This window comes from Lytechinus pictus, chromosome 19, assembly GCF_037042905.1.
Source record: "Lytechinus pictus isolate F3 Inbred chromosome 19, Lp3.0, whole genome shotgun sequence".
Lineage (NCBI taxonomy): Eukaryota > Metazoa > Echinodermata > Echinoidea > Temnopleuroida > Toxopneustidae > Lytechinus > Lytechinus pictus.
The window spans coordinates 747,237-766,069 of record NC_087263.1 but is presented as its reverse complement, the minus strand read 5'-3'; the positions used below and the strand labels follow the sequence as shown (position 1 = coordinate 766,069).

Sequence of the window (18,833 nt, the reverse complement as noted above, 5' to 3'; positions counted from 1 at the left end):
CATTTTCCAAGGTATCCCAAGGTAATAAATAAAAAATATAAAGTAAAGTGAAAAAAAAATATGGGTTTCGTGATTGTGGAATGAAGAACGTTTTTTCATATAATATATATACATATCGGATGGTTTCAAAGTCGGGTTCGTTGGTATACGTGACTCGAGTATTACACTAAATGAATCGAGCAATCAAGATAAATTTCACACGCGCATTTGGTGCCAAATACTGACCACGAACCAACCAGGGGAGCGCTTCATGAAATGACATGTCATGACGTTTCATTCGACAAATGTCATAATTATACTTGCTTATATAGCGCTTAACACTTTCTTTGTCAGAAGTCTCTAAGCGCTCTACAGTATATGCAGCATAATTACCCTGGCTTTAGCAGTGCAGCTGTTACGCGCGCTGCGTTTCAAGGAATAAATTCCTGCCAGGTATTATGTTATCCGATTGTTCAGCTTCTCAACAATCAAAATCAAGGAATGTTGTCAGATACATAGATCTGAAAACTCGAAGGATAAACATGTTGATGGAACAGACCCTTGACCTGTTCTTTCTTTGCTATTCACCGCTAAGCTTTGTATTACGGGGCTGGATCTCATCTTGGCATTTATTCTTAGGACTTTACGTCATTTTTCTCATCTATTATAAAGGAGAGTGTTTCATCAATATTTTGGTCGGACAATTTGTCAGACCTGGCACCACTTTCCTTGATTTTGATTGGCTCAGAAGCCCAGTTGCTATGGTAATTGTCCGAAAGGTCCTTCCAGATGTTCTCACATTGAAATTAGAATTGCATTTACTTGCGCGTATCTGAAGTTAATACAGATTAAGAGAGAGGTGAAATAGAGAAAGTAAGAACATGCTTTTTGTGCCATTGGTGGTGAATTGTGGTGAGTGATAGTGAAATGGGATTAGTGTGAAAATAGAAGTTTAACTTTCTAGTGTGAAAGAGGTCTTGTATTTAGTTTATTTTGTGCTTGATGTAGTTGAAATGCTGGAGTAAGAGGTTTAATTTCCTAGTTTAAAGGACAAGGCCACCCCAACAAAAACTTGAATTGAATAAAAATAGAAAAATCCAACAAACATAACACTGAAAATTTCATCAAAATCGGATGTAAAATAAGAATGTTATGACAGTTTAAAGTTTCGCTTCATTTCACAAAACAGTTATATGCACATCCTGTTGGGTATGCAAATGAGGAGACTGATGACGTCATCAACTCACTATTTATTTCGTATTTTATTATATAAAGTAGGGAATATCCTATTTTTCTCCTCATTGTCAAGTGAAACAACGATTAATTTCTCCCTGAACAATTGGAATGAACATTGTTTAATATTATATGATTCAGTCAAGTTGGTCCTTATTGTCAAATCTATAAAAAAAATGAAATATTGTATAATTCAAACCACTAGCGTACCTACGGGGGGCAGACTGTCCCCCTGACGAGTCACAACCAATGCAAAAAAACGTATACATGCCCCCCTGACGAGCTTGAAAAACCTTTTTGCCCCCCCCCCCTGACGAGCTTGAAGACCCCTTTTTTTTTCTTTTTTTTGCTTGTCAATTTGTTTTCTGGTACGGAATCCTTTATATGCGATTGAAGAACTTTTTTTTGGCTTGTCCAATTTTTTGGCGGACGGTTTTTACCCCCCTGTGGAAAATCCTAGGTACACCACTGATTCAAACAATAAAAAAAATAGTGAGTGATAGACATCATCGACTGAGTCACCTAGTTGTGCATATCACTGTTTTGTGAAAAATAAGCAAAACTTTAAAATGTAATAACTTTCTTATTTTACATCCGATTATGAAAATTATTGAATTATATGAAATTTTCAGCACTATGCTAGTTTGATTTTTCTTTATTTATTCAAGCAGCATTTTCCTAAGGTGGACTTGACCTTTAAAATGTCTTCTCTATAGAACATGTAGAATGCAAGATTTAAGAATATTGAACTAAATACTTTATTTTATTTAGCCCAGGATATGCTATTATGTTTGGGAATTTTCAGATGCAAATCATGCAAATTAAGTTTGGACATGTTCCTTTTACACGTAGAAAGGTACACTTGGGGCAGATACACCCAGCCAGTTAGAGACGGGGGGCATGCCAAGCCTGGGTAGGGATCCTAATCATATTTTGTTCTCGTTCGGGAAGCAGCCGCCAAGGCCTCGACAAGAGGCTAAGCTATAGGCTACCTATTCAAGGGCACACAGCGTGGAATTACTTCCTGCATGTACCCATTTACCTCACCTGGGTTGAGTGCAGCACACTGCGGATGAACTCCTTGCTGAAGGAAACTACGCCATGGCTGGGATTCAAACCCACGACCCTCTGTTTTAAAGTCCGAAGAATAAGCCACTGGGCCACGACGCTCCACTTATACTAAATATATGTTTTATATCACCTGATTGGTTAGGGGAAAAATATCATTTATCTCTCTCTTATCTCTTTTCAATCTCTCTATCTTCCCTTCCGCCTATCTCTTTCTTCCTCTCTCCCTGCTTTCTTTCTTCATCTCTCCCTTTATTTCTTTCTTCCTCTCTCCCTTTCTTTCTTCCTCCCTCTCTTTCTTCCTTTTTTCTCTCTCTCTCCCTCTCTGATACTCTGCTGCCTACGCAGAGACTTACTTCAAAATCTATTTTCTAATCTTTTCATTTTTTTAAAGAGTAAAATTGTTCATATCTCCAACCCAGACGAGCTCGACGAAATCATTGTGGGGATTCCCCACGATCGATAAATATAACCATCTGCTGAATGTGGGAATCCCACCAGAGTGACGTCATCAGTGCCCCTGACCAACATAACTCTCTTATTGTTTGTCCGATAATGTTCAAACCTACACATCTCCACTTATCTGACTTTTATTTTTTCCTCTAATAACAATCATCCTCCTCCCTCTCTCAGTCTTTCCCCTCGCCACGCTATTTTTAATTTCAATTCAAAGTAAATGTAATGACAAAATATGAATAGGCCTAATAATTGAAATACAGGACTAAACTAGTTATTGTAGCCTATTCTTTTATTCGGATACATAACAGAACATTGAACGCATGCATCTATGCAGGTAAGCAGATAATTTATAATACACGTAATACTTGGAACATTTAATAGAAAAATGGTCTAAATTAAAATTTAAAAACACGGAAGAATCTCAGTGAGGTGATGTTTGTTTTAGCAGTTTGTGTATTTATTGTAGAGGGACGCACCATTAGATACGGGGGGAGGGGCTGGAAGTTTGGGTTGATGTAATTTTCTCTCCTTTCTTCTTTGAGTATTTTTTTTCCTTATTTCATTGAGACAAGCCCCCCCCCCCCCTTCAGATGATTTGTCAGTGGGCCAAGTTTTGTTGTTGTTTTTTTACTCTGAGTCAATTTTTTTTGCTCATATAGCAAGTCAATGTGTTTTTTGGAAAGACTTCCACCCCCCCCCCACATTCTTGAATATCTAATGGTGCGTCCCTAAATCTGAATTTCCCCTTATGTTCTTTCTCCCCCCCCCCCCCCATCTCTCAATACAGCAAATGAATTGAGCATTTTACTCCGACTGCTTCAAATTTATTCTAATGAGTTCAAGGGTGGTTTGGAAGGAATAAAGAATAATCATTCTTGAGAGAAACCTTTGAAACTATTTGTGAGCCAAAATAATTTTGTAATCTTGAACTTGATTTGTTAGGCCTGTTCATGGTAGTAAACTGCGCAAGAGCAGTAAAAGGTCAAAAACCGTAAAGTGGTTTTCAAATTCACTGACATTGTTAATTGTGTTTTCATGATTTTTCATATATTACTTTTAAAATATTTGTTCAATCACATCCAAGCTGAAGAGTAACAAACCGCCCTTCACACGGTAAATACAATCGTAATTTGAATGATGATTGCAGTGAAAAATAAGGTTAAATGACGAATACTTAGCACGTGTGAAACCAAACGAGAACATGAACAGAATCACGAACGCTAATCACAGTCACGATTATAATAGCAATCAACATTACAATGATGATTCAAGATTCACGTGTGAAAAGACCCAAATTCTTCATAATCACTGGTATATGACAGTAGCCCAAACTATTAGTCAAATGTGCCAAAAGCAGACAATAAAATAAAATAAACAGCTTTCCAAACTTTACCCTTCAAGTGCTATTCTTGTCACTCGGTCTCGTTTTCCGTTCTTAGAATTTGAATGTTTTGCCTTAAAGAGATGTAGTGCTCATCTTTGTGAAAATTAAAAAGGTCATTTGAGATTAGATGATCATGAGCTAAATTGTGAACTTGCTTATTGATTAGCTGGAATGGAATTGAAGAAACGAGCCTATGCATTAAATCATAACGAGAAAGAACTAATTGAAATGGTGGTTTGACCATCGATCTCTATTAAAATGAGCTGATTTTGTAATTACTTAAAATCATTTCATGTTAGCAGGTTGAGGTTCTTTTAAGTAGGTAAAATATTTGTAGGTATTAAATAAAATGAAATACATGTAGATCTAATGAATCATATGATGAGCTATCGCCAAAAAATGCCTGCATTTATTTTTCCAACACTATTTAGGTATAGGGTTTAATCCCAAGAATGTCTTAACTGATACACATGTGTATATGTCCTTAGAATAATAACGTTGTCATATATTGATCTCTATAAGAGGACCTCATCCTTTTCATTCTGCTTTAGTTTAAATAAGTAGGCCTATACTATAGTGGTTGTTTAAGGACCGGCAGCATTGGCAATTGCGGCACCGGCGCCGCCCGCTGCCGCAATGGCAGCTGATGACAATCCAGCGGCTCCAACTGACTGACACACCGCTACTACGCTTCCTGCGGCAACTCCTCCGCCCGATGCTATTGCTGATGCTGACATCATTCCTGCGGCCATCGACCCAGCCGTTATCCCCGCTGCGGTGAATCCTGCCACCCCGAGGGCTGCGGGTAGAGCGACCGTTGCAGCACCGACCCCGATGATACTGCCGATTACTGGCACCAAAAATGCATCAGCACCTTGTCTGGGAAAACAATAATCACAATATTAAAAAGAGTTTAAACGATAACAGGAAAAAATAAAATTCACATGATATGCCTACTTCGCCATTATCATCATCATAATCAACACACAGCAAAAACTGTGGCGTTAACCGGCAGGCGCGTAGCCAGGGGGGCGGTGGGGGCGGTCGCCCCCCCCCCAAAAAAAAAAAAAAAAAGAAGGGAAAAGGGAGAGGAAAAAAGGAAAATGGAAGGGAGGAAAGGGAAGAAAGGTAGCTTTGTGTTTTTTTATTCTTTATATTTTTTTATCAAAAGAGAAACTCCTTCACTCTTGCTCCAAATTTATATATGTCTTTATATCAATTTCCAGCTCATTACTAAACAACCATAATTTTGGGCCAAACATGTTCCTGATTTAAAAAGAGGAAGGTATAAAATTTGTGTTTTATCAAATAAAAAAGTACAATATTTTTTATCGAATTTTATTAAACTTCATGTCATTTCCGTGCACATTGATCTCCTGTCCTGTTTTGCGCCCTCATTTTGAAATTTTGAATGACACTTAAGTTTCTTTATAATTCAAAATGAAGTGCTTCAGGATAAGTCAAAGAAATTCGGCATCCTTTCTTATCTAATTTCAATAAATCACAGAATTTTCAACTTTTTGCGCACTATTTCTTTTTGTAATGAAGTTCAGTAATCATAAGAAATCAATTGAATTAAGAGCCGTTGGGGTATTAGAGATATCTGCATTTGATGAAACGTCCGCCCTTTGAAATTTCAGAGTTTCATTTCTCTGCGCGGGGAGGAATATCTTCCTCCCGGTATATACACTTCTTCTCCTCTGTTTTGTGAGTTAAAGATATGCACTGTTGCTAAATATTGTTTGTAATAAAATCTGATCTTTCCAAGGGAAGTATTCAATATATCTTTGAGAATACCCTTTTTTCCGGGACAAAGTTTTTACAGTGCATCATCATCGCCATCATCGTCGTCATCATCATCGTCATCATCATCATCATCATCAGCATTACCATCATCATCATCATCATCATCATCACCATCATCATCATCATTATCATCATCATCATCACCATCATCATCAACATAATTACTACCACCATCATCTTGATCATCACCGCCATCATCATCATCTTCACCATCATTACCATCATCATCAGCAGCATCATCATCATCATCATAGACCAAATGATTCAGTTTTTGTTTCGTCTGTTGTTCATCTGGACTATGTCTTGCTTTACTTCACATATAGTTGCCAATTCTACCGCTTTTTACACATTTTGACCGATTTTACTTGTCATTTCTGTTGATTGCAATCAATGCGATAAATAGGCCTGATAATTCCCTATAGAATATCCATGGTGCGTTTCATCAACACTATATCATATCTGACAACATTCCTTGATTTTGATTGGCTGAGAAGCATTGTTACTATGGTAATTATCGGATAAAACAGGACTTGTTGTATAATAAGTCCGACAAGTCCTATCTAGAAACGCTCCTCTTACAGGCCCTCAAGATGTAAGCTATAATCTTTTTCAGTGTCGGTTAATAATAGAGAAAAAAAGACGATTTTATAAAACACCAAAACGTATTTTGCGTTCATAACTGCCGTTTATATTTATGTTTTATATACATGCATTTCTATATATTTGAGGTTTGTCTCGCAGCGTGAGTGTAGTGTATCTTTTGTGTAAAAAAGAATGAGAATAATGTATAATGTGTATTGTCAACCATAACTACTACAACTATTCTAACTATGTAAACTTGAAACAGATGCCCAAATTAAAAGTGTGATATTCTTTGTAAAGTAACAGATGTCACTCTCAATAATGGATATAGTGAGGTGTCAGAGCAAAGCTCCACCCAAGAATAATTGATTCCGTTATAGTATGTTGCCCTATCTAGATAGAGACCATAGAGATGTAGAGACCAACGAACGTCGTGTGTTGCTGCCCTCTACGTTCGTTGATAGAGACGAGGGGGTTTCAAAATCGCGACGGATTCTACAACATAGAAAATCTATTGTCAAAAATCCCTTCAAGACAGGTTCGTGACAAAGTAGTCTTTGTCGAATCGGTGAATGAAAATAGAAAATCTAAAGAAGAAGAATGGGAAGAAAGAAGGCTGGCGCTAGGTAGAGGTAAGATATCTCTACATTTAAGGAAATTGGAAAATCTTAATTAAAAGAATATATATAGTGAGAGTGAGGCAAAGGTATATTTACAACGAGAGACAAAACTGCAAAACAACATAAATAAAAACACAGAAATAAACAATACGAAGAATTGGAGTCCCCTTCCATGTAGAGTATAGGCACAAAGGGGAGAATGCTCCTAACCTGGGGACGGGGGGGGGGGGAAGTAGAACAACACTTTTTATCGTTTTTTTTTTCTCTCTCTCTTATCATGTCATATATCTTGTTAATATTTTATTTTGTAATTGCTGAAACACATTAGTATTAATTTCTGGTATCTTTGAAGTTTGATGTATAATTTGTATAATTATATTTGTTATGGATTTATTGTATAATTTATAATTGTGTTTCAAATTGTTTGTACAAATTGCTTATAGAATGTGATTGTGTAAACTATTTTGATTTGAGAGAATACAATAAAACATCCTTTAAAAATAGCAGTTAGTTCTGGTCTCTGAATAAACGACATGTTTGCCATTATCAGCTCAGAAACTTAGGACGATCAGGTGACCCCGTTCGCCAATATTCGACAAAGACCTCTCAGCTGTTCATTGTGGTTTGATAGGCATTTTCAATAAATGTTCTATGTTGTAGAATCAGTCCCAGTCGCGATTGCAAACTAAAACTCGCTAATGAATACCGAGGCAAACCGTGTATCGTACTAAAAAGAAAAACTATATGTAGCCATGTCGTTGCTGTTAATGTTCATTGCGGTTGAGTAATGATGACTGAATGGGAGCTACTAAATTGTGAGGGAGTAAAAACGTCTGAAATTTTAAAGTAATGAAGTTCTGAAGTAGATAATTTGTTTGTTTGTCGATAAGCTATAACATAATTGACAATGGTGCGAGTAAATGGGATACTCCTCATGCACATATGGCTAGTTGCGGGGGAGAATCTGAACAATACAAAATAAAAATTTACCTTTTTATACAAAAAAAAAAATGGAGGAGAGACTTTGAACAAAGTACAAGTATTTTTGGTCACAATCGTGTTTATAAAAAGTGAATAGATGTCCCGCTTTAGGTCTAAATCTCTCAAAGTTAAATCCGACGGCCTTGCCTGGCATTTATCATTTTCCTGCTTTTCATTCATCAGTGTTGGCATCTAAAGGCATCATCATCTTCTTAATCAACATCATAATCATCATCATCATCATCATCACCATCATCGTCACCATCATCACCATCATCATAATCATCACCATCATCATCACCATCATCATCACTATCATCATAGTCATCATCACCATCATCATCACTATCATCATAATCATCACCATCACCATCACCAACATCATCACCAGAGGCGGACCGTGACCCGGAGGAGACAAAGCATTGGAGGGGCACAGCATTGTTCACAAAGAATACAGTGCCCCTCCAATCATTTGTCTCCTTCGGGTCATGGTCCGCCACTGATCATCATCATCATCACCATGACCACCACAGTCATTCTCACCATGATTATCATCATCTTCACCATCACCATCATCATCATTATCTTCACCATCATCATCACCATTATCATCACCATCACCATCATCATCATCACCATCTTCACCATCACCATCATCACCATCACCATCACCATCACCATCATCATCATCATCTTCACCATCACCATCATCATCATTATCTTCACCATCATCATCACCATTATCATCACCATCACCATCATCATCATCACCATCATCTTCACCATCACCATCATCACCATCATCTTCACCATCACCATCATCATCATCACCATCATCTTCACCATCATCATCACCATTATCTTCTTCTCCATCATCACTATCCTCATCATCATCATCATCATCACCACCATCATCTTCACCATCATCATCATCATCTTCACCATCACCATCATCATCATTATCTTCACCATCATCATCACCATTATCATCACCATCACCATCATCATCATCACCATCATCTTCACCATCACCATCATCACCATCATCTTCACCATCACCATCATCATCATCACCATCATCTTCACCATCATCATCACCATCATCTTCACCATCACCATCATCACCATCACCATCACCATCACCATCACCATCATCATCATCACCATCATCTTAATCACCATCATCTTCACCATCACCATCTTAACCATCTTCATCATCATCATCACCATCATCACCATACAACCAACCCTCTAATTTAATTCTGACAAGAGAATATGAAATATTGTAATAGAATAAAGGGTATTCTATATAAATCTCTAATTCTAATTATATGTTTTATATAACGTGGTGATTTTTCAAACAACATTTATAGCATTATTCACTGTTCACACGCATTTCTTTTATGTAAAAATATCAAAGATTTGAAGGAATCAGTCTCGACTAGCACTTGTGCTACCTTCTGGTTCCTTCTTAACAACAATATTCAACCATTTACGTATCTTTTTGTTCAATCATCAATATTGGAAACTATGACTAGGATCTTAAAAATTGTTAAAACATTTGTTTTAGGTTTATACATGCATGTCACATTTTATGTATTCAGATTTATCGTTTGTATTCTCATTTTATCCTTCATAATGTTAGCAATTACATCTGCATACTAGAATAGTTACGTTTGTGCTGTGATGTTAACACATTATTGATATTGTTGTTAAGTAAATAAATAAACTCAAACTCAAACTCAACCATCATCTTCATCATCACCCTCATCACCATCACCATCATCATCATCATCATCATCATCATCATCATCACCATCATCATCATCATCATCATCATCATCATCACCACCACCACCACAGTCATCTTCATCCTCATCATTATGATTATCAATAAAAAAAACAATCGACTCTCCATTTCTTTTTCTTCTTTTTTTCAATTTTGGAAGACAATATTTGCAGGAATTATAAGGTCAATATTTATGTGATCTTCCTAATATTATTCGCCTTTTTCATTGGACATAGTGAGTATTAAAGTTCAGAATTTAAGTGCAGTTTGAATATTAAACGTGATCATCATGCTAAACATAAAAAAGGGCCCCGTCTTCCAAAGAGTTACAATTGGTCCAATCAACCACAACTACGGAAAGCTGGCAACGTCATCATCTAAAATTCATGTTTGTTCAAAACATTTTCTAGATATGGTGTTTATTCATACATTCATAGTTTTCTTGAAAACTCAGGCTTCTTTGGGTTTACAAATGACATTATGCAAATTTTCTGAAAAAAAAAATTATGACGTTAATGGATTTCCATATACTTGAGGTTGATTGGATCAATTGTAAACTCTTTGGAAGACGGGGCCCTTTTTATGTTTAGCGTGATGATCACCTTTAATATTCAAACTGCACTTTAATCATGAACTTTAATACTCACTGGCCTGTATTCTGAACTCAGGTTTAAACTAAACCCTGGTTTAAAGTTGTGGTTTAACTACGGAGAGCCAATTGGAGCACAAATCCCTTACGGTACACGTTCAATTTATTAACTCATGACACCCAAATTGATTATAATTGTCTGGAAATGGTAACTTAAGTAGTTTTCTTCATTATAAAAGCAAAAGGAAACAAAATAGTAAACATAAGAAATATACAATATTAACAGAATTTTTTAACTTTTGGCTTCCCATAATTTTAGCACAAATGAGACCATGGTCTAAGTTAAACCTGACTTCAGAATACAGGCCACTATGTCCAATGAAACAGACAAATAATATTAGGAAAATCACATAAATATTGATCTTATAATACCCGAAAATATTTTCTTCCAAGAATGAAAAAAAAGAAGAAAAAGAAATGGAGATTCGACTGTTTTAGTGTTTAGTTTTATGGGGGTGAGCCCAGGAATAACTTACCCTGTGAGAAGGAGGACGATGCAAACTATTGGTAGGAGATTGGTTTTCTTGAAGCTCTCCATTTCTTATCAGCTAAGTTCTGGGAGAGAGAACAAATGACGGAAAATTTGTATTGTATGCAACCCTTCCTTTCTAATGTGATTGGAAATGAAATAGTTTGTCTCATACATTATTTCTTATACTTTTTCAGCCTACAGCTAATTGCCCATTCATTTACTCGCGACAAAGTAAAAAGCTATAGGAACTAAAATACTTTCGATATTGAACTTAAGCGGAATTATTTGTGTCATATATTTTCAAGGATATGACAGAGCGGGTTTGAGTGTTCCTCGCGTATGATAAATATGATAAATAAGTATGATAAATTCATATCTTTATCCCCTCCAAAAACAGAAATAACTGTTTGAAACAGAATTGGTAGTGATGGTGTTGTTATTGTTGATGATGGTATGATGGTGATAATAAAAGGTGATGATGATTGTGGTGGTGAGGATGATGATGATGATGATGATGATGATGATGGTGATGATGATGATGATGATGATGATGATGATTATGATGATGATGATAGTATTGATTAAGCGATAGAGGTTTGAAACCTCTATTAGAGCAGATTTTGTAACCGTTTTGTTTTATGTTGTCGATGATTATTTCTGGTGGTGGTGGTGGTTGGTGATGATGATGATGATGATGATGATGTTGGCGGAGACGATTAAGATGATGATGGTAGCAATTACGTTGTTGATGATGATGATGATGATGATGATGATGATGATGATGATGATGATGATGAATGACGATGATATTGTTGTTCCCCCTGATTATTTTTTATTATCATATTGTTTTGCCATTCGGACCACACACTAAGAAATAAAGGTTCAAAATTAAACCCCGAAAGGTTGATGCAAAATCAGCACCCTATGGGTTCAAAAATTAAACCCCTGATTTGGGGTTCAAATATTGAACCCTGCGGTTGGGGTTCATTTCTGCACCCTGCGGGTTCAAAACTGCACCCCTAGGAATTCAATTTGAAATTTAGGGGTGCAGTTTTGAACTCGCAGGGTGCAAAATGAAACCCAACCGCAGGGTTCAATTTTTGAACCCATATGGTGCTGATTTTGCATCAACCTTTCGGGGTTCAATTTTGAACCTTTATTTCTTAGTGTGCACCCTTCACCTCACTACCTCTTTAGTATTCTATCATTTTCTCATCTATTATTGATTCCCTTCCATACATAATTCTTTACTTCTCTCATCTCGCCTAATATATGCGTAATTTAATATTTCAATAGTATCATTAAATATCATTTGTATATTTATCAATTGTATTATGTTGTGATTTATCTAATTGAAGATTGTACTGTGATTGTCGTTTTTTTAATTATGTAATTTACATGCATTTTAGTTTATGAATTGCCGATAGAACTCAAAATATACCAGCAATCATCCATCTCATCAAATTTACAACAAAATGATAGAAAGACATGGAATTGATAAATGACGAAATGTGGGAACTATTAATCGCTTACCTTAATTTTAATTTTGAAAAGAAACGGCTAGCGTTTTAACTTTCAACACTGACAGAGAGTCCGCTGCACCTCGTTGAGAAGCAAGAGTTGAATCGAGCTTGGGACACTAGAGTACCTTAGTGTTAAGGCGTTTCCTCTATTTCAGGTAACCTCGAAACCCGACAAGTAGGCCTATCAATCGAGTTTTGAAAAATAATAATGCCAGATGTTCAGATATAACACAGTTAAAGGGGTGGTCCGGGCTGAAAATATTTATATCTTATTACATAGAGTAGAATTCACTGAGCAATATGCCGAAAATTTCATCAAAATTGGATAACAAATAATAAAGTTATTGAAGTTTAAAGTTTAGCAATATTTTGTGAAAACAGTTGTCATGAATATTCATTAGATGGGCTAATGATGTCACATCTCCACTTTCCGTTTTCATATGTTATTACATAAAATCATATTTTTTTCATTATTTCATACTTGTGTGAATAATATGTCTCCCTTATAATGAAATAAGTTGCAGCAATAAATATCTAATGCACTAAATCAGTTGCCAATCCAATTTTTCTAGTTCTTGGAGGAAAAAATTTGAATAAACCTGATTTCACATAATAAAATACAAAAGAATAAGTGGAGATGTGACATCATCAGCTCACCTAATGAATATTCATGACAACTGTTTTCACAAAATATTACTAAACTTTAAAATTCAATAACTTTGTTATTTGTTATCCGATTTTGATGAAATTTTGGGCATTTTGCTCAGTGAATTCTACTCTATTTATTAAGCTAAAAATATTTTCAACCTGGACCATCCCTTTAAGATAATAATTTCCCATAACCCATCGATGTTAAAAAGAAACAAAAAAGCACTTGTAGTTTAGCCTTTCGTTCAGACCAAAACTTTGTGAACAAATTTACCGATGGAACTTATTTACTCTCACTTGCATTCGTTAAGAGGTATTCCCTGAATAACATCAGATACGAATGATTCTCGAAATCAAGACTATAATGACGTTAACTCTGGGATTCCCACAAGGTGACGTCACTTTCTCAATAACAATTGTCATTACGAATAAGTCTACACGATCTCTATGTCACCCTTTATATTTCTTTCTTTCATCCCCTCCCTCTCTACTTGAAAACTTATCAGGGCTAAGCGTGGGGCTGAGGCCCTGGCGTTATACACATTCAGGGGCGTGATCCATGTTTGGGATAGGGAGGGGGGGGGAGCTAAGGTGAAAGATAATCATGTCCGAAAATGTTTAAAATGTTTCAAGCTGTCAAAATCATTGAGGGCGATCGCCTTCCCTGCCCCCCACCCAATCGACCAGTCTGCATACCATCATTTAATGATTGGACGTCAGTCAAAATAATCTTATGGTCTGAATATTCAATAGTTTTAATAACATTGTTATCTTGCATGGGTGTCGATCACGGGAGGGGGGGGGGTGGGGGTATATCTCCCCAATATTTCAAGTGGGGGATGGCCTGTATTATCATCCCCCCCCAATAATTTAGGGTAGAAAAATTATAATGATGATGAAAAAATGAAAAGTTTGATCATGATGATTATAGTGATGATTATAGTATGCCATCAATCAGTTTTTTTCCTCGCAATTCGTGTACATTGTTAATAAATAAAAACATTCTTTTCCAGGACTTTTAACAGATGGGTGGAGGTTCAAGATGAAATAGAATGAAATCTTTATGTATATGATATTATTTAACACATGACATAAAAGGACCCCGACGGAAAACAACTTTTGTTGATAGGGTGTTCCATCCCACCAGTGGTGAATAACTCTGCGAGGAATTTGCAATGAGGTCTGACATGAGGCGAAAGATTTTCGGACATTAATGAGACTACCTGAAATAGATGTTGTTCTTTTTCACCCTTTTTCATATTCATTCCAAGGAAATTCAAAGAAAAAGACCTTTGCGTTTCTATAGAGTATAGGCTAATCACTTCATTTATTTGCCTGGTTATACACACTTTACCGATGTATGTCATGGTAGTATTGTTATATATGAAGTTCGGCATTCAGTAAACCTTTGAACAACAAAATATACCAAAAGGAAGATGTGCACACAACGAAAGTCACCCCTACTTGTATATCCAAATACCTTGACTTGAACGATAAGTTTTGGTCAATAATATTTTGCAGGAGAGCATTGATGTCCTCATTACCTTTCTATGTGGAAATGAGGTGCCTAAAGGCATTAAAGAGTGAGCCCATATCAAATGCAAAAATTTCACTTTTAAAAAGTCATAATGGTCGTTTTGTGATCAGTAGCTCATATGTATGGTGCTGTTGTTGTATACGGTTGGATGTAATCAATATTAAACATTTTATCATGTGACCCCATCAGATACCTCTCATGAAAAAATTGAGGTTCAGTGAGCTCAATATAATACGATCATATTTTTACAATTTTTGTCTCGCCTGCATAGCGGAGCGAGATTATAGGCGCCGATTTTTCGACGGCGGCGACGGCGGCGGCGGTGGCGGCGGCGACGGCGGCGTCGTCAACATTAACCAAGGTTAAGTTTTTGAAATATCATCATAATTAGAAAGTATATGGGCCTAGCTCATGAAACTTGGACATAAGGGATCAGCTATCACTGATCATCTTGCACAAGATTCAGATCACATGACCAAGGTCAAAGGTCATTTAGGGTCAATGAACTTTGACCATGTTTGTAGTATCTACATTGAAATCTTAACCAAGGTTAAGTTTTTGAAATATAATCATAACTGAGAAAGTATATGGATCTAGTTCATGAAACTTGGACATAAGGGTAATCAGCTATCAATGATCATCTTGCATGAGATTTAGGTCACATTACCAAGGTCAAAGGTCATTTAGGGTCAATGAACTTTGGCCGAATTGGGGTAATTGTTGAATTACCATCATAACTTTGAAAGTGTGTTGGTCTAGTTCATAAAACTTGGACATAAGAGTAATCAAGTATCACTTAACATCCTGTGCGCATTTTAGGTCACATGACCAAGGTCACATGACCAAGGTCACAGGTCAATGAACTTTGGCCATAATGGGGGTATCTGTTGAATTACCATCATAACTTTGAAAGTTTATGGATCTGACTCTTGAAACTTGGACATAAGAGTAATCAAGTATCACTGAACATCCTGTGCGAGTTTCAGGTCACATGATTAAGGTCAAAGTTCATGTAAGGTCAATGAACTTTGGCCACGTTGGGGGTATTTGTTGAATTACCATCACATCTCTGTAAGTGTATTGGTCTAGTTCATAAAACGTGGAAATAAGAGTAACCAAGTATCACTGAACATCTTGTGCGAGTTATAGTAGTTTTCAAAATCAGCACTGCTGCTATATTAAATCGCGTGATGCAGGTGAGACCGCCAGATGCATTCCACTTGTTTAATAAGTGAAATTAATTAATGGTTTCAGAAATAATCATTCATTTCTCTCTAAACCGTATCTTTGGATATGAACATTGGATACTTTTGTTCATGTTATTCATGTTATTGTTATGGACTTGAATAACTTAACTTGATTGATTTTTTTTATTTTTGCATTAAGAAATCTCTTTTAAGTTTGGAAAGGATGACAGTTTTGCATTCTATATGAGCACACTCATGCGGTACGAAAATTTCATTTTAACACATATATTAGCTGATATCACACACTGATGGTTCAAGAAAATGTTGGAGAAATATCATAACATGAAAGTTGAGTTTTGATTGTTTTTATGTTTGTTTTTGTTTCATGCACTTAAAACATGTTAAACAGGGTTAAAATCGTCTAAGGAATGACGGTAAGCCACACACTTTGTAATTTGTGCTAGTCTTAATTTATCCGAATCTGCATTTTATCATCATGCATTAAGAAGAAAAAAATATTGCCAGTCGGGTTAGATTTAAGAGAAAAGTTGTATACATCATGCTCAATAAACATATCACTTTGTACATGGTCCAGACAATTTTTGTCATTTTTTTCTTTCGTAGGAGTTTAGAATAGGCCTACTTGTAACACAAATTGATATTTTCCAAAAAATTATATAAGTACAGTACACTGCAACAATGAAGGAATTTCCAAGAACACCATGTATATCAACCACTCCCAAATGTCCTAACTTGTGATTTTAGTGGGGGTAATGTTGGAAGATCCCCATCCACCGTGTCAATCATCTCCCCAACCAAGAATACCGATCGACACCCATGTTATCTTGTAAAGAATATATCCCAGAGCGGGCAAAAATGACCTAGCACACATTATAACTATATAGTCGACAGAGGGCAGTAATCCACAATTGTTTTCCCTTCTATTAACTTTCTAAATAACTGCAATAATTTATCGGACATCTAAATAGCTTTTATCCGTAAAACCAACCACAGTTTAACCAACGCCTAAGCCACACTTCTTAACTATTTTAAGCTCAATAGTAACAGGAATGCAACATGCCTTCACTTAAACTCCAAGAGATCTGAGTTCTCGAGCTGAAAATATATGATAAAGGCCAACCTGAAAACTGGACATTCTAACCACTTTTTGTAACCAAGAACAACATGCGTACCTTATACTAAACTGTAATTGATGCGAGCGCGAAGCGCGACCAAAAAATTGATTTTCTAACGTAAGATATATTATGTTTTACCTCTAAAAAAATGTTATTCTATTTTATAAAATGGCACATATTATTTTGAAAATTTGGCATTTTTTCCTGCTGGGATTTTTTTTTTGGGGGGGGGGAGCGGGTTCCGCCGCCCCTGCTGTCATGTATTAATAGAATAAAAATACAAGTATCATCAATGTACAGTGCACCCACTGATTCATTATCATACATTATCATGAAACACATAGGGCTACAACCCCTTTACAGTAATCCGCATCGTGCACAAATAAGCATTAAAAAAAACACCCCGAATCTCGTAAAGAATATTTGCATGAGGAATGTAAATAATAAAAGAGCACGTTCTTTAAGCCAGTCACTCTAACAACATATTGTTTAAACTTTTTGAAATTGCTTGAACTTTTTAAACAACTTTTTAAAAACTTTTAAACAATAGATGTTAGAGTGACTGGCTTTAACAACTCTCTTAAGATTTTAAACTGCGTTATTAAAGTGTTGGTGCACCCTCCCGCTGAGGAATGTGAGGCAGAGGAGTTCCGACGCAGGCAAGCAAAATAAAATTTGTACCCCTTCTTTTGCTTTCAACAGCTGATTTTCCAAAGTATACAGTACTCCCCGTGCCCAATGTCAAACAAAGTTACCAGAATTGGTTTAGCTTTCTCCAACAATCTTCTTGGCAAACTTAATCTATATAGTTTGGTAGAAATAATCACTTATTAGAGAAGGTGAGCCCTGCAGATTGATCTCAATCGATATTCAATTTCAGTAGAATAAATGAAGAGGCGTGTATTCGTCTGTGAAGGGGTGTGGTGGGGCTGGACGCCGGGCAGTGGAGCAGGATTATTCTACGATAGCCCCCCCCCCCCCCCCCTCTTATTGAAAATCGGTATGCGTGCGGGATGAGACCTTAGTGTTGGTCATTTTCATGGCCGCATTCAGTATGGGACAGAGGGCAGATCGACCTTTGCCTTCCCACCCGCCACATTGCAAAAACTCCGGTGTTGACACTAGCGTACCTACGGGGGGGGGGGGGCAGTCTACCCCCCACCCTGACGAGTCACAACCAATGCAAAAAACTTAGACATGCCCCCCTGACGAGCTTGAAAACCTTTTTTGCCCTCCCCTGATGAGCTTGAAGACCTTTTTTTTTTTTTGCTTGTCAAATTACTACTACTAATACTACTACTAGAACTACTACAACAACTTCTACTACTATTTCTAATTCTACTACTGATGCAGCTGCTGATATCATGATAACAGAAATAGTAACAACAACAATGAAAAAAAATGGGTTTTAGGACAACTCCCCGAGAGGACTACCGTACTCCTCCGGAGGGCGACTCACCCATGACAACTCCCCAATGAAAACTCCCCCGAAGGACCATTCTCCCGAGGACAGGGTTCCCGGAGGAAAACTGATTTAAACCGGCACTTCTATTTGAGTGACAAATTAATATACGTTATTTTCTTAAGAACTTTCACCTTCTTGTTCTTATTATTCTGTTTAAATGAAAAAAAAAATGCTAAGATATGATTGCCCATAATGAAGGTTCAATGTTCCAAGAGTATGTATTTCCATAATATTTCCATTTTTCTTGTTTAACATTAAATGCACAAGATCATGAAGCAAAATTACCATAAAAATAAACGTTAAATGAGTAGAGTT

General features: G+C 36.5%; 1 protein-coding gene across 1 annotated transcript; it reads right to left on the bottom strand.

Moving 5' to 3' along the window:
• Positions 1 to 3,010: 3,010 nt before the first annotated feature.
• Positions 3,011 to 12,671, bottom strand: LOC129283022 (interferon alpha-inducible protein 27-like protein 2A). The gene is made up of 3 exons (XM_064114007.1): positions 12,556 to 12,671; positions 11,027 to 11,105; positions 3,011 to 5,002 (listed from the first exon to the last, which is right to left on the bottom strand). The coding sequence occupies exons 2-3, from the start codon at positions 11,086 to 11,088 to the stop codon at positions 4,708 to 4,710; spliced, it is 357 nt and encodes a 118-aa protein (XP_063970077.1). The 5' UTR covers positions 11,089 to 11,105; positions 12,556 to 12,671; the 3' UTR covers positions 3,011 to 4,707.
• Positions 12,672 to 18,833: the final 6,162 nt, after the last annotated feature.

What these genes read in the sequence shown, in the direction of transcription:
- LOC129283022 (XM_064114007.1), bottom strand. Translation starts at nt 11,088, where the DNA reads ATGGAGAGCTTCAAGAAAACCAATCTCCTACCAATAGTTTGCATCGTC. An exon ending in ATCGTCCTCCTTCTCACAGG is followed by an intron (nt 5,003 to 11,026) that starts GTAAGTTATTCC and finishes TTGTTTTCCCAG; the next exon opens with ACAAGGTGCTGATGCATTTT.